This window comes from Marmota marmota, unplaced genomic scaffold, assembly GCF_001458135.2.
Source record: "Marmota marmota marmota unplaced genomic scaffold, marMar, whole genome shotgun sequence".
In the NCBI taxonomy this organism is placed as follows: domain Eukaryota; kingdom Metazoa; phylum Chordata; class Mammalia; order Rodentia; family Sciuridae; genus Marmota; species Marmota marmota.
In genome coordinates this window covers 10,074,481-10,100,291 of record NW_025999943.1, presented here as the reverse complement: position 1 = coordinate 10,100,291, position 25,811 = coordinate 10,074,481, and the positions used below count along the sequence as shown (strand labels likewise).

General features: G+C 42.2%; 1 protein-coding gene across 1 annotated transcript in view; it reads right to left on the bottom strand.

Moving 5' to 3' along the window:
* Positions 1–1,886: 1,886 nt before the first annotated feature.
* The window catches only part of Lats2 (large tumor suppressor kinase 2), a 60,516-nt gene continuing 36,591 nt past the window's right edge, over positions 1,887–25,811 (bottom strand). Inside the window, exons 2-7 of the mRNA XM_015499341.2 lie at positions 15,768–15,900; positions 12,623–14,052; positions 11,127–11,709; positions 9,480–9,662; positions 7,435–7,541; positions 1,887–4,299 (exon numbers count right to left, since the gene is read on the bottom strand). Of these exons, the coding sequence (XP_015354827.1) occupies positions 3,805–4,299; positions 7,435–7,541; positions 9,480–9,662; positions 11,127–11,709; positions 12,623–14,052; positions 15,768–15,900 (2,931 nt within the window). The 3' untranslated portion in view covers positions 1,887–3,804. The remainder of the gene's footprint in view (positions 4,300–7,434; positions 7,542–9,479; positions 9,663–11,126; positions 11,710–12,622; positions 14,053–15,767; positions 15,901–25,811) is intronic.

Below are 25,811 nucleotides of genomic sequence, written 5' to 3'. Positions count from 1 at the left end.
TGGCACAATACCTATTGTCAGGTCTGAGATTTTACTTTTACTCTTAATTCTTCCATAGATGCTGGGATAAGATAAGAGACTCCTGGATCAGAGACAAAGCACTTTCTCATAGCACAGCAGGTAGCATGAACATTCACATGTTTGTCAGTTCCTCTTGCCCTCAAATGGACAAGACCCACTGTGTTAGACCCAGATGGATCCAAACTTCTTTGTCCTGAAGAACACCTTCTTCTTTCAAGTTGCTCACTGCAAACTAAACCATGATAAATGGCCCAGGTAGAAGACCAGGTCCTGCTTTCTTGGCTTATGCAATTAGGTGTGCAGAAGGCTATAGAGTATTTTCTCCCAATATCAGTGTGGGACAGTTTGGCAATAAAAATTGCAAATAAACCTAATTTTTGACCTAGCACTTCCACTTCTAGGTGGACACATAAGTTTATTTTATTTTTATGTGGTGCTAAGGATCGAACCCAGTACCTCACGCATGTTAGGTGAGTACTCTTCCTCTGAGCCACAACCCCAGCCCTTACAATTCCACATCTAGGAGTATGTCCTATATATTTACTTTCCCATATATAAAATGACAATAAGGGCTGCGATTGTGGCTCATTGGTAGAGTGCTTGCCTAGCATGCATGAGGTACATAGGGTTTGATCACGTAAAATAAAAACTCAACAAACAAAATAAAGGTATTGTGTCCATCTACAACTAAAAATATTTAAAAAAAATAAAATGACAATAAGAGGTTATTTATTCTAACACTGCAATAGATCAGAAGTGACTGAATGCTTACCAATATGAGACTGCTTTGATTATAACAGCATCTCAATGGAATACTATGCAGGAATAATAAAAAATGAAGAGGGCTGGGATGTAGCTCCGCGGGACTGTTTGCCCTGAGTCTGATCAGTAACACTGCAAAAAAAGTTTCCATGCTGAAATAGTTGCCAAGACACATTGTACATTGTCAAGTGAAAAAAGTTGCAAAAAAAAAAAAAAAAGTATAACAGTTTCATATTTCTGTAGGTAGCAATAAAGAACACATACACTTTTTCTTATACTGTGTACTATATAAGATTTCATTTCTCTCAGAATGCACAACAAACTACTATCATTTGTTGTCTCTAAGAAGATGAATGACAGCAAATTTTTCTGTACATTCATTTAGATATTTTTGATACTGGGGATTGAATGCAGGGGTGCTTTACCATTTAGCTATTCCCAGTCCCTTTTATTTATTTTATTTTTTTTGAGGCAGGGTCTTGCTAAGTTGCTGTGGCTGGCTTCAAATTTGCAATCCTCCTTATTCAGCCTCCTGAGGTGCTGGGATTACAAGTGAGGGCATATATCTTGATTTTTAAACCATGACTATACCCATTTGAAAGGCTAGCACAAACAAATCAATCTTTTCCAAATTTTTTCATACTATAGATCATTTTAAATGAAAAGGTAGGTGCTACACTCATCCTTAGTTTAATTGTATCATGATGCAGAGGAATTAGCTCCTATTCATGATTTATTTTATCATCTACAAAAATATATATTTGATATTCCACTTATGCCACTCAAAACCCTAAAAAGAGGTACATTTTACCCCCATGTTATAGAACAGAACGTGGTCACAGATCCAGGATCATAGATCCTGGTTTGGTCTTTGTGTCTGACTGAAAATCCATTTTTTTTCTATATTCCAGGCCCTTTCTGAGACAGAGCCTTGTCTGGGAGACAGCTTTCCATATTCTCTCATGACAGTGACTCTATCAGTAGTTTTTAAACCTGGCTGTATGGGAATCACAAGTGTGTGTGTATGTTTTGTGGGGAGTTATAAAACGCTGATAAAGACAAGATCTTACAAATTCCAATAAAATTTGACACCAACTAAGGCATTTGGACTCAAAATTTTAATAATAAATTGTGCCAGTAGAAGCTTTTCAAAGGCAAATGATATATCAATAAATAATAGTTAAATTGAGTTCCTGAGAAAGAACCTACCACATGAAAGTATGTCAGAGCGCTGTAAATAACAACATGGCATTACTATAAAATAGAGAAAATACTGTAAGTCATGATACAAGCACAGCAGACTTCAGAATATGCCATTCATACAAATGTAAACCAGTACACAGGAATCGTTTTTTTTAGACATTGATAAACTTATATAAGTGTTGTTGCTAGATATATACTAAATAATGGATACATTACACTAAGAACTTCAAGGAAAAAATATGTGGAATAATATAATGAAAAATATGATGCATCAGTTCTTTTAAAAAGCAAAAAAGAATTGAACTTTTTACTCAAATATAAATCACTTTAAATAGGAACCATACTAATTTGAAATAAGGAATATTTTGTGTTTATCTATATAGTTATATATACACCTATACATCTAAGAAAATATGTATGGCTTAATTGTTTTTTTATTCCAATGTTACTTTGAAGAATTTTTGTTTTTTTACAAAAGAATACATTTAGAAAAATGTTTAAATGATTTAAACAATACATTTGTGTAAATAAACTGTTTAAACCAAGCTTTGATACTTCAAAGCACACTAAAAAAAATGTGGAAAGAACCATAAGATTGTTCAATTTCATCTCAGCTGTCTAAAAACAGGAGGACTAATGTTCATTTAAGCTTTCAGTGTGGGCTGTTGGTGAAAAAGTTAAGTTGTAGGGTAGCTACTGGATTCCACATGCCAGCTATACCAAGAATGAAAAGAGCAAGAAATAGACACAGATCTATGATTAACTTAAAATGTTTTGGTATAGCTGAATTAATCCCTTTTGATGTATATAAGTTTAGTACATGACAAATGTTTATGTTTACTCCCCAAAGAATCCAATCATACCCAAGACAACACACAAACAAAAATCACTTCTCAGTTACACATCTGCATTTCTTTAACAAAACAATAAGGGATACAATCATAAGGAAGAATTCACCCACACAATACATTATCAGCACATTGTCTAAAATACCTCATTTAAAAACACTCAGTAAAAACATATTCACAGGACCTGCTGTGAATGGCAAGATACGGTAATTTTATAATAGAAAAACCCTGCTCATGCAGTACTTTCCACACGCCAGACACCTGAAATCACACCCATATCACTTTGCTCACACTTTCTATTATACTATAATATGCAAAAAGCAAAAAAAATTATAATAAAAGCAGCTTTTAACATTATATCACAATTTTGAAATGTGGGAAAAAATACAAAACAAAAACCATTGTGTGGATAAAACAGTCTCCGTGACATCTGAGCAGAGCTTTATCTTTTTTTTTTTTTTTCAAACATTATTGCACAGAGATTTCTTATCACATGTTCTTCAGTTTTTTATGTCTTTTCCTAAATGTGAATAAGTGCTATGGATAAAATACAAATGTAGAAAATAACAGCAGCATGATTTGTCGAAGTTAATCCCTATAATTTAGTAAGAAAAATTGGATATCAACAAAATAAGTGCTCTTTCTAAACTGTACTAAACTGTTAAAAATCTTATTTTAATGCAGTGAAGGCCCTCAAAGCCAATCCCAAGACCTGTTGAACCTTCCTGACACCCATCAAACAGAATCTAGAAACGAAGATCTGCTAGACTTCAGTCTCTCTCTCTCTTTTTTTTTTTTTTTTTCAGTTTCTTGTTGGTTTGGGGTTTTCTTGGTAAAGACCAGAATTTCAAGTGATTAATCAATAGACTTATTGCAAACAAAGTCACCCTGCACTTCCCATCTGCCTGTTCAGGAACCTGCTGTGGCTCCCGGGCTCTGAAGACACGAGCTGTGGGCACCTGGTCACAGCCTACACATACACTGGCTGGCAGCTTTCGCTCTGGTCCACCAGATCAGAAGTTTCTAAATCTGCATTCTCAGACTTCGAAGCTTCTGCTCCTGAAGGCTTTGGGCATCTAAAGGGGTAGCCATTGTCATCAAAGAACCTCCGGAAGGTGAATTCGTAAAACGCATGCTCAGGGTGCTTGTTATTGGGGGAGGTGAGAGTGTCCCAGGTCTTGGTGCTGCCTTCACTATTCTCATTCCAAGGGCTTTCTTCATCTACGGGATCAAAATTTGAGGTGTCCATGGGGTGGCTGATGGTGGGAACGTAGGGGGCGGGCTGCTTCCGGATGTCATTGGAGAAGTCGATTGAGCTGAAGAAAGGGTGGGCCTTCAGGTCATCTGCCCCATCCCGCCCCAGGCGGCAGTCAGCAGAGCAGCAGAGTTTGGTGATGAGGTCCCTTGCCTCGGGGCTCAGCTTGACCTGGGATGGAATGTGCAGCGTGTTCTCCCAATTTATCACCTAAAGAGACAATAGCACCAAAGTTTTAGTTTCCCCTTTTGACTCAAGGCCCAGCTAGGGCAGTTCCCCTGACAGTACTCGATGATGTGGCTGTTAAACCATTCCAGTTTCATAAGGCGAGGCAGTTAAAACAGACAACAGAGGATGCAGTGTTCATCTGGGCAGCTGGAAGGCAGTGTGGTTTGGGAGGTGGCTCACAGGCCAAGGCTTGGGATGAAGTGAATATAGACAGAAAGATACTTATTTTCTTTTATCAGAAATACTGTGTAGCCAAAGAATTTTGTGCTTTCCATAAAGATGAAGCGACTGATGTATGAGTTGCTTCTATAGCTACACAAATGGATTTCTGCTGGGCTATCACAGAAATCACTAAAACTCACTATCACTGAGAGATGGTTGGTTGGTTGATTGATTTTTCTGGTACTGGAGATAGAACTCAGGGCCTTGAGCACTTTAGGCAAGTCCACTGAGCTACATCCCCAGCCCTAGGAAATGGTTGATGAGTATTTTGTATGGGCGAGGAGGGGAGAAAGGATCCTTGGCCTTAGCCTCATGTTCATCATGCTCAACCACGGTACACAGCCATCAGGAAATTGATTAAATACATTTGTCAAAGAGGTGTGTCTACTGTGAACAGAGACTATAAGGGATTTCTGTATTGTGTTTTACTCTAGGTGAGACAAGGCCAATATAACTGGCTACCACCTGGGGTGACAGGACAGTGGGTGAGGCATAGAAGGAGGTGGGCATTTGTTTTGAGAGGGCTGCTTTAAATCTTAGGAGTCTTTTTTTTAGTAAAACTATGAAACTCAGAAGAAAACACAGGGTAAATCTTCCTGATACTGGATTTGGTAGTGATTCTTGGAAATGATACCAAAACACAGGCAACAAAAGAAAAACTAACCTGGATTTCATGGAAACCAACAACTTTTATTATGCATCAAAGGACATTGTTGACAGAATGAAAAACTAATCTATAGAACAGAAGAATATATTTGCAAAGTATGTATTTGAAAAGGAGTTAATGCCTAGAATATATAAAGAACTATAACATAACAACAAATCATCTAATTTCAAAAAGGTGACAGAGGTCTTAAAAAAGCTATATGTCTGAAAATATACAAATGGCCAATAACTACATGAAAATCTGCTAAATATCACCAATCATTAGGGAAATAAAGTACACTGAGCATTTTAAAACAACAATGAAATACCACCTCACATCCACTAGGATGGCTACTATTTAGGGAAATGTTGGGTATAGGGAGGGTGATAAGCACTGGCAAGGATGTGAATAAACTGAAACCAATAAACCCTGGTGGGAAAGTAAAATAGCACTTTAAGGAGGAAGGAAATTAATCTTGAGGATGTTAAGCTAAATGAAATAAGGTAGTCACAAAAAGACAAATAATATATGATTCCACATATGTGAGGTACCTAAATTTGGCATTCTTCACAATTTGGCAGTTCCCTAAAAGTTAAACGTAGAATGATCATATGATCCAGAAATTCCACTTGTGGGTATATATCCAAAATAATAGAAAGTGGGGACTAAAAAAGATATGTGTACACCTATGTCCCTTCACAAAAGCCAAGAGGGGAAAACAACCTAGATGTCCATCAATTGAAGAATGGATAAATGAAGTATGGTACATACACACAAGGATTATAAATTCAGCTTTAAAGAGGAAGGAAATCCTGACACATGCTACATCATGGATGGAACCTTAAGGATGTTATGCTAAGTGAAATAAGGTAGTCACAAAAAGACAAGGAACGTACAATGCCACATATGTGAAGTACCTATATTTGGCAAATTCAGAGCAGAAAGGACAGAGGTTAGAAGAGGCTGAAGGGGGCAAAGGGGGAAAAGGTTGTTGTTATTTCATGGGTGAAATTTCTGTCTGGGGGAATGTTGAAAATATTTGGAAATAGAGAGTGGAGATGGACACACAATATTGTGAATATACTTAATGGCACTAAATTGTATACTTCAAAACGGTTAAAATGGTAAATTTTATGTTACATATATTTTACCACAATTCAAAAATAATCTGGGTTATTATGCAGTCAAATTAGTGAGTTTCAGCATTCAATAAATATGAAGAAAAGGCCAAACTGCAAGTGTATTATTCTTAGAGTGAAACTAAGCCTTAATTTAAGGTTTTCCTAGACTACACTTGGGCTCTATCATGGACTGGAGGGCATATGAAAACTTCCTAAATTGTGCATCAGTGGCTAAATCCACTGAAGATTTCAGATGCTCAATTCAACCCCTAACTAATAATTTTTTTCAGAAACAAATGGTTGTCATTTCTAAAATTATTTAGTATTAAATGATCAGTTGGCAGATTTAATGATTTCAAATGAGTATTAAGAATACACACAACTAGCCTAACCACCTAGCTGATAATTTGCAAATAGCAGTGTTAACATCCAAATAAACACACTGATTTCATTAGCTTTAAGTTACAAAGTTCGGCTTGTTCTTTGCAAAGTAGGCACAAATGGTGGCGAGACGTGATTTGCCTTGGGCTCTTACTGCTTCTCACTGTGTAGTTCTGGCCTGGGAATAACAAGATGCCATACCAACAATGGATTAAAAACTTCAGATACACAAAAATGTGGGACTCAGGTCTAATTTTGTGGCTTTACTGTACCCTGCTTCAAATAAAAAATGAAAAGGACTGGGGAGGTAGCTCAGTGGTAGAGTGCTTGCCTAGCATGTACAAGGCCTTGGGTCCAATCCCCAGTACTGGAAAAAAGAAAAAGAAAAAAGATAATATTTTTTTTTTTAAAGAGAGAGAGAGAGAGAGAGAGAGAGAGAGAGAGAGAGAATTTTAATATTTATTTTTTAGTTTTTGGCGGACACAACATCTTTGTTTGTATGTGGTGCTGAGGATCGAACCCGGGCCACACGCATGCCAGGCAAGCGCGCTACCGCTTGAGCCACATCCCCAGCCCAAGATAATAATTTTAAAAGACAATATTACTTTAAAATACCCTCAGTATATAGAACTGCAATTTCCATCCTACTCAGAATAGTAAGAGGTCAAACACCAACCAAGGATCCATGGATGAATCAGAAAAGTCTGGTGCTCTGCGAAAAGCAGGTGTAAGTTCCTTTCTGCTTACCTTTAGCTGGGTTTCTGTGGGAGTAGGAGCCAAAAATGGCGGTTGTCCCACCAGCATCTCAAAGAGAATCACACCAACACTCCACCAGTCACAGAGCTGAGTGTACCCTGAAAGACAAAAGTCACTCACTCAATTCCTGCACTGGCAGATTCTTCTCAAAGGTAAGTTCTATAAGATCCTGCACATACAGATTTACTGTGAAGAGAGAAAACAAGCTAACGTAGTATTGTAATAGAAGAAGAAGAGACACACCTACATAAATGCCTGGTCTTGCACAGGAGGACTGAGAATGGTGGGCTGGAAGGGGTTGGGATCAGGGTGCTATAGTCATCATGGGGGGAGGCCACAGTCACTTATTTTCAATTATTAGCCTGTAATAAATACAGAATACTTTTATAGTAAGAAAAGACTTTTTTTTACTTAAAAAGATTATTGGTATTATTAGCAATAATACAAGATGTTAATCAGAATTTTAAATTCTTGCCAGGTGCAGTGGCACACACCTATAATCGTGGCTACTCAGAAAGCTGAGGCAGGAAGATCCAAAGTTCTAGGTCAGCCTCAGCAACTGTATGAGACCCTATCTCAAAATAAAAAGGGCTGGAGATGTAGCTCAGTGGCAAAGCACCCCTGAGTTCAATCCCCAGTTTTTGTTTTTTTTTTTTAAAGGAATTTTAAGCTCTTAAAGATCACATAAAATAAACACTCACAAAACAAAGTGCCATGACTGGGATATGGGCAGGTAAGGACACGGAGAGGGTTTCCTGGGGAGGCTTCCAAGTCAGTTTTGGAACAAGGTGAAGAACGTAAAGATGAGGAGGATGAGAGTAGGCTATTTTGGCAAAGGGGACAATTGGAAAGTATTCACTATAATCCATATAATTTACTATGAGACCCTGTTGGAGCCAGGCATTTCTCCCAGAGTCCCCATCTAGGGTAATCAAGGACAGCCTCAAGGATTCTGTGAAGTGAGTTTATTTATCTTTGATTTTCTCCCACTTTTCTTTCAGAGCCCCAGGTTCCAATCAAGCCAGGATAGGCTTCATGTCACCTAATCCTTCCTAAGTGGGAAACACATGTGAGGTCAGCAGGACCCCTGCGCACTCCCACCATCTCATCTCGTCCTGCCCCAGGTGGCACTGGAGGCTACAGAATAACCCTGACCACTGGCTCCTCTGGAATGGTTCACATGGCAGGAGACCTGAGGCCTTTTCTGGGCACCAGGATTAATATTCACATGCTTTTGAGGAGTTAACTGCCACATTCGTAATGCTGAGTGGTACAGTAATCTGCCTTGGATTACCACAGCCAACAAAGAAACTTTGACTTGAACTGGTCTTGCTGGCTGCAAACACTTCAAACAAAATGTGTGTGAAGGAAAAGGCAGCCTAAGTCTAGATTTATTATACGGAATCAGATCATCAGCATAATGTCACTACAGGTTATGCAGGATCACTGAAGGACCCTCCTGGTCTGAACCAGATATTGTATTTGAAGGAATGAAACCTCCATCTAGGAGACAAATTTTATGAGTACTGGTGATTTTATGCCCACTATTGTCTGCAAATCTTATCTCCTATGAGGTTTTGGGCTGGCAGGGAGATTAGGTGGAAAACAATATTTGTGTGTTGAATATGGTATAACTTGGTTGAGAACTTGGGCAAGGGAGAGTTAAAAGAGAGCCTACAAATGATGGTTTAGGCAGACTGAGTAGTGTCCTGTGGCCCCAGAGTTGTTTCCATCATTTGACTCCGTAGAAACCAATTCTAAAGCCATTCCCTGGGTCCTAGGTAGAAAGCCTACACCCCACACATCCCAGCTGGAGGAAAAGGCAAGCAGACATTGGCCTAATGGTGTGTGGAGCAAGGGTATTTTCAGAACAGAGATGAGAAGCAGGAGGCTTGTTTATTAGGGATAGTTTAGTCTTGGAAAGCTAGAGCTGGAGAGAATTCTTAGAGGTCACCTGGCTCCATAGAGATGCAGGTAAGGATGGCCTTCAGCCAGAAGCTGGCTGTGGGGTGGGAGGAAGTAGCCCAATGGCATACCTTTGCGCAAGAGCACCTCTGGTGCGATGTAATTTGGGGTTCCAACCAGGGAGTGTGCCAGGCACCTCTGGTGCTGCTTCCGTGCTCTCTGCTCCAGGGTCTTCAGTCTGTCCCCACATCGACAGTTAGACACATCATCCCAGAGGTCACTGGGCTCCATGCTATCCTGTCTGATGTGGTTCCCTTTGCCCAGGAATCATGGGTAGTAAGAGAAAAGAACAAAAAATAAAATGAATGTTCACTACTGAACAATGAAACAAAATCCATAGCTTAGCCGAAAAGTAATTCCAATCAGCTGCTGACATGTTAGGACAAAGGATCCTCTCCAACTGCTCCACAGGGACAACTGTTGTTCCAGGGCTCTGAGAAACAAGTTGTAAGGTAACATCAGTGCCAAGGCAGAAATGATGGCTGGAGCACTAACAGCCAACTACACTGTGCTGAGCTGACAATGAGACAATGTGAATAAGAATACAGGCTGGAAGAACTTTGGGGCATCAATTTCAGGTTAATATCAAAAGGCTAACACCTGCTGGGCACAGTGGCACACACCTATAATCCCAGCCACTGAGAAGGCCGAGGCGGAGGATTGCCAGTTCAAAGCTAGCCTCAGTAAAAGCAAGGAGCTAAGCAAGTCAGTGAGACCCTGTCTCTAAATAAAATACAAAATAGAGCTGGGGATGCGGCTCAGTTTTGAGTGCCCTTGAGTTCAATCCCTAGTCGCCCCCCCCACGCCAAAAGCTAACACCTGTCTAGCAAGACATTTTGTGATAAGCATGGAAAAATTAAAGAGAATTTAAAAAGTATGAACAAAAGTAACAAATTCCAGAAAAAGTGAAAGAGTCAGGTTCATTTTGAGTTTTTACAGTCTGAGTTATGGGATGAAAACAGCTATTTCAAGCATCCCAGCCATTAGAAAGAGAGTGACCGTTTTTGACTTTTCCAAATAGCAAACCTAGAAATGGAGTTGAACTATATATTAGATCCAGGTTAGCTATGAAAGAGCTAGCCTTGGGAGGCTGTGAGACTTTTATTTTGAGATGGGATGTTGTTATATTACCTAGACAGGCGGCCAACTCTTGGGTTCAAGCAATCGTCCTGGCCTAGCCTCCTGAGTAACTGGGACTACAGACACGTACCACTGTATCCAGCTCTAAAACTTTCACTTTTTAAGGCTTGTTTAAATAGGCAGAGGGATGGTTCTTCACAAAAGCCCCATGACAACATATCTACAATGTAGTAAAACTTAAATCCACTAACAACAAATTTTGTCCCATCAGCCCAGATATGGAACACCTATATAAACTTAAATATAGTATATAATATATAAAATATATAGAAACTTAATTGATATAGTATTAATATAATAACAATATATGCTCTAGAGTATGATTTCCAATTTACTTTAATGTACTTGTGTCAATTTTTTTGAAGTATTTATAGTTGAAATGTGGGACTTAATGGGTTAAGAAAAAAATCTCACACATATCAGATCCTTCCTTTAGGGAGGGAAGGCTATCACACCGAGTTATACAATAATAATAATTTGTTATACAATAATGGATAATTTCAAAGTGATTAGGAGCCACTGGGATGGGAAGATACATCAAGATGTAGAAACTGGACAGAGCACGCCTAAGATAATACCTTTCTGGTAGTATTTGGAATTGTGAGTCCACCTGAATCCAGTGCAGAGGCCAAAATCTGTCAGTTTGATGTGACCATCCAGATCTATCAAAATGTTGTCAGGCTTAATGTCTCGGTGGATGAAGCCCATCTTGTGGACACTCTCGATGGCCAAAGTCAACTCTGCAATGTAGAACCGGGCCAGGTGCTCAGGGAAGACCTCCATACGGATCAGCAGGCTCATCATGTCCCCTCCAGGGATGTAGTCCATCACAAAGTACAGGCTGTCTTTGTCTTGGAAGGAGTAGTAGAGTTTGACCACCCACTCATTGTCTGCCTCAGCCAGGATGTCCCTCTCGGCCTTGACATGGGCCACCTGATTCCGGTTCAGGACGTCTTTCTTCCTCAGGGTCTTCATGGCATACAGGGCATGAGTGTCCACCTTACAAGCAAGGCATACTTCTCCAAAGGCACCGATCCCCAGGGTTTTGATTTTCACAAACATGGATTTGTCCATCTTGGCCCTCTTTAGTCTGTTATAATTTGACTCCTTCTGGTAAAGGATCTTCCTCATCTGTTCCTGCTCAGCCTCACAGAGTCCAGCCTGCACACAAGGAAAATGAGAAGAAGTCACCTTAGAGGGATTCTATAGTAGCAAGTGATGGGAGCAAGGGAGGCCCTGGAATTGAGTGGGCTCTACAGAAAGGAAAAAACAGAAGAATGGGTCTAATCTACTACAAGCAAAATAATCATCAGTTTGTTCCTTATGTTCAAATGTAGATACGAACCTGGAATCCAGAGTATGACAGAACAGAGTTCTTTCTTTAGGTGACTTTAGGCTCTAAAAACTAAGGAAAACCTCTATTAATGAAAGTTGGTGGGAAAAGGGACCACAACATTCCAGGAACTCCAAGAACAATCTAATACTTAGCTCAGAAGAGATGGGAAAACAAAAACAAGTCAAATACATTTGATTTTTAGAATTTGGTGTGATTTAAATTTAGTGTTACACTTTAATTTGAATAACTTTATTAAAAATCATCTTTTCTAGCACTTGAGTGTCAATTAAAGTATGTTTAAAATATTCTTTATTAGTTAAAAACTTAAAGGATGGCCAACTGGATTATTACTAGATATATTTTTATTTATGAATCCTAATTTTAATTTTTAGAACTTCAGACTTTATTTCTACTCTTCTAAAATGTTACATTAATAAATAAGCCTTGATGAAATTTGTGTAAAGACACACCATAAAAATCAATTTGCTAATTTGCCTTTTAGCAACATTATGGACAGCTATCACAGTCTCCTGAAGTCAGAGGGAAGAGGAAATAGAGAAAGGGAAGTATTCACATTTGTGAGTATTCTAAACTGCTGGTCCCATAACCAGATTATGACCTGTGATACAGGGTTTATGATAAAGGTATATGAATTAGGAATAGTACTTCTCTGTTGTGATTCCTATTACCAGTAGAGAGGAGCCAGGGGCAAACAGTGAGAATAAAATGAGAAATTACTTTGGCCATTTCTTGTTCAAGCTGCAACCTCCGGTTGACTTTCTGCTGGTAGGTTTTTATGACATTTTCCACGTGTTGTTCCATGAAGAACTTAAAGGCATAGGGGGAGTAGCTCTTGATGCGGGATTCCCTCTTCTCTTCATCTCTGCTATTTTTGCGGACTGGTACTGGAGAAGTCTGGATCTGCTTTTTATCCTTGCCACCTTTGTCCCCCTTGGCACTTTTGTGGCTCTTGTCGCTCCTCTCCGTAGGCTCTGCAGTTGGGCCCGCACGGAGGCTCTGCTCCACACCGGCACATAGGCTGTCCAGGTCGTATTGCTCGGACTTGCTGTGCAGCAGCAGGTGTTTGGGGTAGGGTGGAGGTGGGCATCTGCGGTCTGGGCCACTGTACTCCACATCCAGTGGGTAGACAGCAGTGGCTCCCAGGCCCAGGGCGTGCTCATCCTTCGAGTCCAGGCCTTCAGCGGCTGGGGCAGGTGCAGGCACCCAGGCAGGGTGGGAGGGCCCCACGGCTGTCTGTGGTTCAGGTCTCAGTACCCGCACGCTCTTAACTGGGTGCAAGATGTGCGCGGCAGTCACGGCTGTGACAGTGTTTGGGGCAGGCAGGGAAGGCTCGGCCTGGCCTGGTGCACCAGCCCGCGGCTGCTGACTGTTGAAGGAGTTGGTCCTGCTGGGTCCTGGGCCGTCAGGCCGGAAGGCCACGTGCTGGCGTGGAGCCTCCAGGCCTGGCTTCTGCAACGAGTCGCGGCGGGCCAGTGTGGTTGCTGGCCACTGTTGCACAGGGGGGCCGCCCAGCTCATACAGATCCACATTGAGGCTGTTTCTTGAGGGGACCAGCAAGCTTTGTGGTGGGCTGTCGCCAGTGAACACCTGGCCCCGGGAACCCATCACATGCAGCTGGTGGGCTGCGGGGCCAGCCTGCTTATGGTGCGCATGCGGGCCATACAGTCCGGCAGTGGGCGTGGGGAAGGCGATGCCCGCGCCTGGCGGGGCCCCCTGGCCCTTGGCAGTCAGGCCGGCATAGCCCCCCGACTCGGGCGGCGTCTTGTTCTGGAAGGAGGGGCTGCGCTGCACACCGTAGCCCAGAGGCTCCCCGGGTACTAGGAGGTGCGTGCGGCTATAGTGTGCACCTGGAAGTGGCAGGGACGGACCGGTGGGGCAGGTGGCCGGGAAATGTGCTCCCGCTGCCTCCATGCTGGCACCATAGGCTTTGGGGGGGTGCTGGTGGCCAGGCAGGCTGTGGGGACCAACTCCTGGGAAGAGGAAGTCCATATACTGCCGTGGCACCTCCTCCAGTCCCGCGGGGCCATCTGTGCCAAAGCCTGGGCCCTCGTAGGCTGCACCTCCCAGCTGGTGGTAGGATGAGAACGCTTCGCCTGTGCCTTCGAAGCTGGGCCTCCTTGTTACCGGGGTGGACACAATGCCCTTTCCTGCAGTGGAAAGAATGGGAAGGTAGCATGAGGAGTGTGGTCAGCCAGTTCTGGCACTTTCAGATTGATCCCTACGCTGGCAATGTCCTAGAGGCTGAGTGGCTGCACAAGGTCTTCAACTGAGGACTCCCCTTAATATAGCATGAGGGTGTGGGGAACTTCAGGAGTTCAGAGGAGGGTTACTGGCCATAGGAAGGACAGTTTCCCAGTCCTGCTGGGGAGTATCCCTCACACCTTGGAGGACATAGCACCCAGGATCACCATCCTGCCATGCTAGGGAACCAACTGAACAGCCAGCTCTGTTTTCTCCATGATATGCCCAGGTTGTTTGGGACAGCAAGTTTACTGCCACATGATTCCCAGTCTCCTTTTCTCTAACAGTAGAATCATAGCCATTGTCCAAATGTCTACTTTATTTTCATCTATTTTTCAAATTAAAGATTTTCTGGGATTTTTGTTTTTATTAAAACCAAACAAAACAACATATATGCAACAACAATAAAAAACACACAGAATCCCCCTACAAATACCCAGATGGATTTCTGCTGTTGCTTCCTTATTCCTGATTTTTCCATTCTGAAAATCTCTCCTCATTTAAAACAGACGCTTGGAAGGAAGGACAAAGGCTCCTTTCAGTTTCGTACAATGACTGCTTGATTTGGCAGAGGGTGCTATAGTCCAAAGGCTGTGTCCCCTTCACCCTCCCTGGACTACCTGGCAGGGTGAAGGCCTCAGTAGCCTGGGCACTGAGTAGAAGTCAGAGCCCAGTGATGATGGCTCTGTGTTGCCAGGGCTAAAAAGATGCATCAGTGAGCACACCACACCAAAGGCAATTAGGAAGGAAATCATAATGGGGCGGGTGTGTGTGTGTGTGTGTGTGTGTTTCCCTTTGGTATCATGCTTAAGGTCACAGAACAAGAATCATGACATAGATGGCCAGCTGGAGGCTAAGGAAATTCCTTCTCTCAAGAAGAAAACAGAAATGTATGTTCTCCTTAACAACAGAGACAGAACTTACAAAACCTGTAAGATTTTCTCATTCATTCCATAAAGTGAGCTTCACACCAGGTCTTCCACAGATAGGGAAAATTCCTTTTGGAAATTATCATGAATCCTTTATTATACCCCAGGGACTTCAAATACCAAAAATAGGGTTCATCTATTCCATCCTCAGAGAGGAACATCCCTTGATAGTCACTGAAACAGAGCAGATGCCTTCAGCTGTTCCCAGGGGACACTAGGGGGAAGCCCAGCATACTGCTCACAGCTCTGGCCCGGAGAGGTGCCCTCCACTGGACAGCTGCTTTCAAAGGCTATCATGTGAGAAAAGGTTTTTTTTTTTTTGGATAAGCCTCCCTTTTCAAAGACTTCTCCAGGCCCAATAGCAAGTAAAAACAACATTTTTACTCACTTTAATTTTTCAATCTTTCATAAAACAAAACAAGCAAACTCTCCAGATTGGGAGCACCACAGGTTATTTCAGATTGGGGTGGGGTGAGCACTCAGGAAAGTCCCATGATCTACTACTTGTGGTAGGTCCCTCCAGGTCCTTACTGCTGGGGCAGAGCAGGCTCAGCTTACCTGTTAAATGCATAAGACAATGTGCTAAGAGACTATCTATTGACCAAGGGCAGGCTGGACATTTTCCTGCTAACTGTTCTGTGTTTTCAAATCACAAATCTTCTTCATACACCACGCTACTGGTTTGGGCTCACCTGGGGAGGTCTGCTTAATGACGCGTACGATCTGCTCATTCCTGGGGTCCAGGTAACCCATTTTACTGATGTACTCTAGGGCGGCTTCAATACTCCTGCTGCCGGTCTGCTTGAGCGCTCTGCCTGCCATCTCCTGGGAAGGAAGCATGAAGATGTAAGAGTGTGTCATTATCATTATAAAACAAAACCACAGGTGACTTCTCTCCTTACTCTGTGCCTGACTGTGCTATGATACTTTGCCTCTCTGTGACTGCTAGAGCCTGCAAGGTGCTACAGATGACTCAGAACGTGCATGTCCTACAGATGCCAAAAGTCAAGCTCATATCACACCCCAGACGATGTAACCTATTATCAAGAACAAATGTGGATTTGAAAGAAACTTAAGTTCTTCTCTTTAGTGCTCTACCACAGAGCTATAACCCCAGCCCCCTATGAAATGTTGATCTTAAAAAATGTTTTTTATTAGAGCATTATAATTATACATATTAATGGGATTCATTTTGACATTTTCATAAATACATATAACTTGCTCCATTTCAATCCCTAGTACTTTTCCTTTCCTTCCCTTCCTCCCTCCTACTGAATCCCTTCCTCTCCTCTACTGGTCTTCCTTCTATTTATTTATTTATTGTTTTTTAATTGGTGCATTATAGTTATATATAAAAGTGGAATTCACTACAATATATTCATACATGCACATAGCATAATTTGGTCCATCTCATGCCTGTCTTTTCCATCTTCCCTTCCCATTCCCTTCCTTTACTCCACTGTTCTCCCTTATATTTCCATGAGAATGAAATGCTTATTAAATGCCTACTGTTTACAATGACCATTGTTGGCTATAGCAGTAAAGATTTACCCTTAGTGATATGACTAGAAAGAAAAAAGAAGTAGGAGCCCTGGAGCCTAGTAGGTACAGGACAGGTTTCTTAAAGTTGTTTGTGGGATAAACAGAAGACAGAAACTGGTGCTCACTGCAGGAGAGGTACAGGTGGGGTGAAAGAGGGTCAGAGGAGAGGGCTCCTTTCCACCCAAGAGAGGGGGTCGGACAGCTGCCTTTTCAAAGACTCATGGTCTTTGGGCAGGTGAAAAGTTCAGGTAGAGGATAGGTATTCTTAGCAGAGGGACTGGTCAGAGCAGAGGAGGCAGGAGGAGTGGGCTGAATGGCAGCAGCACTCAGAGACATGAGACAGGGGATACAGAGCCACAGACCAAGGTCAGACTACCCTGGGTTTTTCCCCGTTTGCAAAATCATGGGAGATTTCAAACAGAGACATGTGCAGTATGATCTGAGGACAGCTGCAGGGTGCCCAGAGCTCGAGGCAATCTGAGGCAGGGAGGTAAAAGGGGCAGGAGGGGACTAAGAAACATGGCTGCAGGGTGACAAGGAGGGCAAGGAGAGGGAAAGAACCCATGGAGGGTCACTTCTGCACTAGGATGAAGCAGGCAGAGGCTACAAAAGAGGCTTCTATAGATGGAAATGCTGAGCAATGTGAGGGCAAGGAGGAGGAGACTGAAAAGACCCTGTCATTCAGGAGGGAATAAAGAAGACACAGGACAATGATCTCAGTGGAGGCTGCACAGGGCCACTTGGTGGCAGCCAGTCACCGTGGGAGTACAGAACCACTTTGTGGAGAGACAGCACTGTCCCCACTGCCCCTGGATAGGCCTGTGGTACTTCTGACTTTTATCCCGCTCAGCTGTCTGACTGCTCCATTAGGACCAGGAGAAACTGCCAGGCTCTTAAATACCATATTACTCATGGTTATATCCGCCTACCTCACACAGTACCCAGAACAAATTAAGTGTTTAATATCCAATGATCATCTAACATTAAACCAAGTTTTCTCTTCCTGGTAGTATCCTAGCTGAGTGGTAGGACAAAAACATTGAATGGACTTGGCTACAGAGTCAGTAATGTGGGTGTGGGGTCCTGCAAGGTGGCAGAGCAAGAGAGGGGATCAGGGAAGAGTGAGATGGGAGGCCTGAGGAGGTGCCACCAACATACAGGTGGCATCAGAGGGAAGAAACAGAAGTGACAGCTTAAGAGGCAGATTGGGAAGTGGTAATAAGAAGAGGGCTGTTCTGTAAGGCAGCACTTGGGCTGACAGGAAGGGCACATTGTATACCATCTGGAAGAGCCACGGGGAGAAAGCACCAGAGTTCTGGCCTGAAGTACTTACTCCTTCTTCACCCAGAGACAGGTGATGACACTTCACCTTCCCTACTTCCCAGCTGTGCTATTTGATGAGATCATGTCTGCAAGACTCTCAAGGGCTTAGAAGAAAGCATGCTTAAGACCACATCTTAGCAGGATAGCCCTGGAGCGTTTGGTGCCCATTGAAAAACATGCCAGTCAGAGTCAACACTAACCGCAAACCTTTCAACCAGCACTGACCGTTCAGCTTCCTGTGAAACATGACCACTGACCTGTCTCCCTCAGAGGGAACTGCCAGCCCATGCTCATTACTTAAGCACCTGATAACAGTCAAGGAGGTGACAACTTCATGAAAGGCCACGACACTTACATACAATTCAAAACTCTCCCACTACTTTAAGATCTGTGCTTCAAATCTAGGAACTTAACCAAGATAAAACAGGAGGAGACCACAAGTGAAGACTTGTGCTCATAGGGGTGTTTCAAGTTGTAAAACAACCACATTCATGAGCCAGCTTGTTTATAAATAAAAACTTCAATAGTCTAAGTCAGTCGAGGCTTGCTTTTGTTATCTGTGCATAACCCTTCATGGAGCAAATATGTAGTTTCTTTTTTTAAAAAACATTTAAAATGTAGATGGACACAACACAATGCCTTTATTTTTATGTGGTGCTGAGGATTGAACCCGGGTCCCGCCCATGCTAGGCGATCGCTCTACCGCTGAGCCACAATCCCAGCCCCAAATATGTAGTTTCTATACATTACCTCTCAGAAGATGCTACTACACATATCTATAAAGCTATTGTGTTCTGTTTTTTGTGGTGACAGTGATTGAATTCTGGGCCTTGCATATGCTAGTGGAGCAATCTACTATGAGCTACGCTCCCTCCCTCTATAACATCTATGTTTTAAGAGCTGAAGGAAATCCAGAATACATTTCAAATCCATCAGGAACACAAGTCTTAGGTTGACAGAGAGTATGGGCAGAGGCACAGCAGGGAGCAGCAGGGAGTGGCAGGGCTCTCCTGAGGAGGCGGCATAACAGAGAGGTGAGCCTGAAGTCCAGCTGAGGAGCCTGGCCTTTCACCTTCCTTTCTCAACAATGTTTGGAGATCACTGTTGAGAGTCCTGATCTAGAATTGTACGAAGCCATTCGGAAAATAGCAGAATAGTGCTGAGCCTAGATAGACACCAGACACCCGATTTCATGTATCCCCTCTGCTGTCTAGCAGCTGTTCAGTCTTTAGCAAACTCTTTACTTACTTTGAGCTTCTATTCCTCATCTGTGAAATGAGGTTAACCGAGTTGCTGTAGGGATTAAAGGGGATAAAGGCACATTTAAACACTATTTCAGGGTTAGCTGTTGTAGTTCACAGAAGGATCTTAGGTGCCTCTGGCAAAAAATGAAGAGCTGGCCCAAAGACACTCTAATTCCAGCAACCTGGCAAGCTGAGGCAGGAAGATGGCAAGTTCGAGTCCAGCCTTAGCAATTTAGTAAGACCCTAACTCAAGATAAAAAATAAGAGCTGGGGTGACTGTAAGAGGGTAAGTTCCGCCCACTGCTAGGATGCCCAAGAGGAAGGTCACCTGGGCCAAAGGAGATGTGAAGGAGGAGGTGAGCTCTGCTTCTCTCTGGGAGGTAGGGTGGTGGGTGGATGGTCTATGAACTCCTCTGCCTCAATGACAAGTGCCTTTTCTCTCTCAAAGCCCAAGAAGAGACAGGTGAGGTGTCAGCTAAACCTGTCCCTGAAAAAGTTTTTTCCTAAAGAAAACTAATTGAATAGCTGTGCCAAAAAAATAAATAAATAAACAACCAGCAAATGATTTCACTTCTAAAATAATAATAAGAAGAAGATCATTTGCTCTTAAAAAAAATGGGATGAGGTGAGATTTTCTCCTTTCTAAAATTGTTTCTAGACTACTAAAACAATTGTGTTTAAAAATATCCTCTGGATTATACAAGAAGGGAGTCAGAGACCACTGATAAGACACAGTGTGTGTGTGTGTGTGTGTTTTCTGCTTCTTTCTGCTTCACTGGAGGCTGGGCTTTCCTGATTTTCAGTTTCTCTGTTTTCTGCAGGTAAATCTTCAGTTTCTCTATTAGCTGCTTCAGTCTGTTTTCCGTTTTCTCCCCTTTTCGCTTTGGTTTGCACTTTTTCATACAAACATTTATCCTTTCCTGCTACCTTTTGGGGTTTCATTTCCACTTTTGCAGGGACAGGTTTAGCTGACACCTCACCTTCAATAGTCTTGGCTGTCAGCTTGACAATCTATAGGTAGGCTGGGGTAGTTTTATATTCTATAATGCAAAGCATATTAAATGGCAATTTGGAGTCACAGATCTGCATTTAATGTCTTGAATATTTAAATTACTTCCATTCACATGTTTGTTTTTTCCTAAAGAAAACTACTTGAATTGTTTCCTAAAGAAAACTACTCCTTGATTACTGGCCTATAAGAATTATGTATACTCAGTAACATTATTTGGTCTAAAAGAGAGACTGGGTAGGTTAAAGAGGGTAAGATAAACTGAGGTTTCAAACTTTATTGGTTTTCTGATGCCACCAACAGTTTTCATAAACTCCACCTTATGTATGTGAATTTTGTCTTCTGGGAAGGGAGTGGTCCCTGGAGATTGAACCCAGGGCTTCATACATGGTAGGCAACTGCCCTCCCCTGATCTATATCCCCAGCCCAGTGAATGGCCCAGGCATGGGGTACATGGCCTGCCAGAATCAAGGGCTGGTGTCTTCGTTTAGGGGACTTTACCCAACTCCAGAGCTTTCCATGAGATGGTCCAAGCCTCTGTAGCAGCGTGTCACAATTCAATGTCCTCTCTGCCCAGCCCACAAGGTGGGGTGCTCCCTCGGAAGCCCTGCCCTGCCAGCCTTGCCGCCCACATGACAGGAAGCTGACAACCAGTGGGGAAGATCCTGTCACAAAGAACACACGGGCCACCTCTGTTCTCCTGACATCACCCTTTCTCCTCTGTGTGCTTCCCTAACACACACAAGTTCTGCAGGAATGGCTGGGGTACCCAGATCTGCTTCTACAATTTCACTCCGCTCAAAGAAGGCAAGAGCTGGGACCACAGTTTCTATGCAGAGAAACATTTTTTACCGGCATCACTACGTGACTGAGAGTAATTTAAATTCAGTGACAAATTATTATGTATGAAGGAAGGAATTTCCTATGGAGATCCTCCCTCACCCCCTCCTGGTGAAGAAGCATTTTTCAAACATTAGCAAAGTCATATCCCAATGTTTTAACATTCCAACTATGAGGTTTGGCTAAAAAACTGGAAATGAGCACTCTGGACTTGCTGGGTCTCCCGGGGGCTCTCGTTGTCTGTGTCTGCCTATCTTGCCTCTCTCAAGTAGCTTGTGATTTCAGCTGGGAGTTGTGGACTAAAGGAGTTCAGCCCCCAGGCCCTGCTGTTATGAGACTCAAAGGACTCAATTTCTTGATGAGAACTGAGGAGGAAAAGAAAGAAGAAGCCCAGTGTTTCTAAAAGGTACTGCTCCCCAGCTGGGGCAGGGTGAAGCAAAGTGAGGTTTGTTTGGCAAAGGCCTCCTGCTCAGGCCCCAAGCTGCCCTTCCAGAGCTGGCCGCTGTGCTTCATTCCCTGAGCAAAGTGCTTCCAGGAGCCCTTTTGGAAACACTGTGTTCCACTTTGTTTCCAAGCATCCTGCTGCCAGTTGTCAGGCCTTAATCAGAAACACAGCCTCAGGCAGAGTGTGTGAATCACGGGGCGCCCACCCTTCTTTGCATTCTATGTACTTCCTGAAGAGAACTGAGAGAGTTCAACATGGGCTCTCACAAGCTGTGTGTGTATGTGTGTGTGTGTGTATGTGTGTGTTCAAGCTGTGCCTGAAAAAACAAAGTGAAGGAAAAATGGAAGTAATCTTTGAATTTTCAATGAATGTACATGAAAGGAAAATGTACACCAGTGCAACAAACAGAAATTTCAGCCTCTGACAGTGGCCTCTTAGTGCCTGCTGGGGAAGCCACAGCCCTTTCATCTTAATGTATTCTTCAGGCAGTGCACAGAGGAGGATAAATGCTTAACACTTCTGAGGGAAAAAAAAAAAAAAAATTTAAAAAATAACTTACAGGCAGGGAATGAAGAAATATGGCCTAAAACTAAACCAACATGAAAAATTGTCTCCGTTGCCAATATCAGATCAAAGAAACACCAATAAAATAAAATAGCATTTTACAACTATTGTTAGGACCAAAATAAAATTGGTGATTATAAAATAAATGGGCTGGTGAAATGCTTTACAGCTATATACTTTTTTTTTTTTTTTTTTAAATTTTAATATTTATTTATTTTTTTAGTTTTCAGCGGACACAACATCTTTGTTTGTATGTGGTGCTGAGGATTGAACCCGGGCCGCACGCATGCCAGGCGAGCGCGCTACCACTTGAGCCACATCCCCAGCCCCAGCTATATACTTTTGGTGGCAGTGTAAACCCTAAAACCTTTTTCGGGTAAATATTTGTTAACTATAAAAAATTTTTAAATTTTTTGGTATCCTAAATTAAATAATTTTGCTTTTGAAAATTTATCTTCAGGCTAATTTAAAAGAATTCTATTTTAAAAATCAATTTCCTTAATAAGATATCTGTCAGAGTTAGGTGTAATATATTAGCCTCTCAAATACGATTGTGAGGTGGGAGTTAGAGCCTGACTACCCAGTAATGGCAAAAGTTAGCTGTAATTAATATATTTCTTAGGATATATTTAACACAGTTATAGAAATACTTCTTATAACTGCAATTATTTTACTTGGCAAATTTTTGCTGAGTCTCCACTATTGTTCTGGATACGGAGCACGCAGCACTGAATAAAACCCAAAACTTCCAGCCATGTAAATAACATGGAAAAACGTCACTCAGTATCTTAACAAAATACATATCACTGTGTCTATGAAGAAGGAGCCAATTTAGAACATGAGGAAAATAAAAATTTGACTTTACCTTTCTTATGCTGAAATAGCAATGATTTCTTTTTGTTAGACAAGAATACTTCCACATATGTCAAATTCCATTATAATAAAAACTGCCTATACTATGTAGTTAGCTACATAATGACAGGCAGATCACAAAAATTTTCCAGGTCACAGTTGAGTCCAATGAGAGGATAAGATAAAATTTCACATGTTAATTGCAAAGTTCCTTTAACTCCAGAACTCCACAATCAAGAGATGCTTCTTAAAATAAGACTTAACATTTTCCACCATTGATAGAGGAGAATAGAGTGATGGGGCACATTCCATGGAAACTTAATATGCCCCAATTCCCTACTAGTTTTGATATACCCACAGTTTCTATTTTGTGTTAATATTTAGAAAGAAGCACCAGCAATTCCTCCCATATCCATATATTCAGGTTGCAGCTCTGTGATTTGCCCTGACCAGTCGAATGACAGGAAGTGACACTGTCAGTTCTAAGCCCAGCCCTCAAGAAGCCTGGCTGCTTCCACTTTTACCCATTAAATACCAGTGACTGGAAAGACTTGGCAAGGTCCAGCTGTTCTAGCCAGCCCTGCTGTGGTTCTGACCCATGAGTGAAGAATCCTGTATGTCCAGCCCCAGCTGAGCCCTCAGGGGGATAAGCTATACAAATCCTAGCAGACACCACACGGAGCAGAACTGCCCAGCAGAGTCCAGCCAACCACAGGGTCATAAGAAATAATAAATTAGCATTGTTTTTAAGACACACAGAATGTTACACAACAAATAATTGATAATTGATCCTACTTCTTTCTCTGCTGTGTATAATCTGGATAATAACTCTATTTATCTTACATTAAATTTTTAATGGTTTGGTCTCCCCTAAGCTTTTGCCCAAATAAACTCAATTTACTGCTAGATCAGAAAGTTTTCTGAAAAAGTTAAGTTTACATGATTATTAACACAGAGATTAAACAAAATGCTAAGAAATAATATTTCACCAGAAAGTAAGATAATTACCCAATACTGATGGCTGGTGTGAGCAGTGAATTTTGAAACCCTAAATAAATGTTTTTTGTTTTTTTTTTATTCCAGTATATTAGGTTATTCTAGTTTTCCTGTAACGACCCTAATAATAAAACAACTACTTTAATTTATTTATTATAATTTGGCTGTGTAGTCAGCAGTAAGGAGTGCCTTTTTACATGGTCTTGTCTCTAAAATAAACATTTGGTTGAATTAATATGTTACTACAAAATTATTACTACTGTATCTTTAAATGCTTTTGTTCTTAAAGATATGCTAAACTCTTAGGTATGGATGCTATTATTACATCCAATCTCTTTTTGAGAAAAATATACTCCAAAAATTTTTTAAAAATAATAAAAACCAACAGAACATGACCTACAAAAGCACTTTTCAAAAATGTTTCAGGAGCCAGGTGCAAAGGCACATACCTGTAATCCCAGAGGCTCAGGAGGCTGAGGCAGGAGAATCCAGAGTTCAAAGTCAGCCTCAGCAATGGAGAGGCGCTAAGAGACTCAATAAGACCCTGTCTCTAAATAAAATACAAAAGAGGGCTGGGGATGTGGCTCAGTGGTTAAGTGCCCCTGAGTTCAATCCCCGGTCCCTACCCCTGCAAAAAAATGTTTCAGGAAAGGATAAGAATCAACCTTTAATAGTATATGTTCCATTCAGCTCCAGTGTTTTGTATAAAAACATAACTGGGCACAGAGACCAGCAAGAATGTGTGGGTACACAAGTGTAAGCTTGAACTTGTGCACACAGCCAGCCTGTCATTCAGGGCTTAGGAAACTGGCTCCTGCCCTAGGCTCCAACCTGGAAGGACCCCTCTGCTTTGATAGGAAACCCTCTGCTTTAACAGCACCAGTGAGAACCAGGTCACCTGGGATTGTACAGGGGCTTCGCCAGGCAGGATTCTGTCTCCTTCCAGAACTGGTCCCCACCAAGAAATCCCTGTTTTTATTAGGAGGACATCCATCAGGTACTTTACAATCTGGCTTGTAGAATTCACCAAAAAATAGTACGCAAAATCCACAGGGGGGATGATCATGTGCCTCATTTTCACTGGAAACAACCTCTATTTTCCAAGAAAACAAAGAAGGAAATTTAGATCAGTGCAGGCCAGGATCATCATTCCAGGGAGAGAGACCAGCCTGGTATTCCGAGTGCTTATGGAAAGCCAGGAAGCCTTCTGCAGACAGCACAGAAGCAATGCATTCTAGGTGGAGGAACTGTGGTTCCACAGAGGATGGAGTTCTAAGGAAAATTCTAGGAGCCATCTCCAAAGTAGGAAGAGCTCCATGTTTTCCCAACACAAGAGAAAACCTAATACTAAGCTAGGGAGGCAGCAATTGCAAAAGGAGCTATCAGATGGAGGGTGGGGCTGGGTGGCTTTCAGAAGGTGACTCCATACATGTCTGAGGGAGAGGAAAGGATTGCATGCAGAGAGCAAATAGAAAACCACTTGACCTGGATAGTGTGTGGGGTCTGTAGCAGAGAGATGCTGAGACTAAGAGCCAGCCTCCTGGCCCCTTTGCTGGCCCATACTCAGGTGGGCCAGGGCTGCATGACCCCAGGCTGAAGGGATCTTTCTCTCCCTTCCCAGGTAGGTTCAGGCTGGGAGTCAGAAGGGCTTGCCCAGCTGAGAGAATTCATCTGTAAATTTTGTTCTGGACTTACAATGTTGTCCCTGACATGGGTAGAAAAAAAGATCAGGTAAGACAAAGGCCACCTGACCACTTGTCTGCCAGGGCTCATACACAGTGGTAAGGGTCAGAATTAAGAAGGAAATTAACCACCTGGAGGTGTAGTTCAGTGGTAGAATGCTTGCCTAGCATGTGTCAAACACTGGGTTTGATCCTCAGCACCACATAAAAAAAAAAAAAAAAAAAAAAAAAAAAAAAAA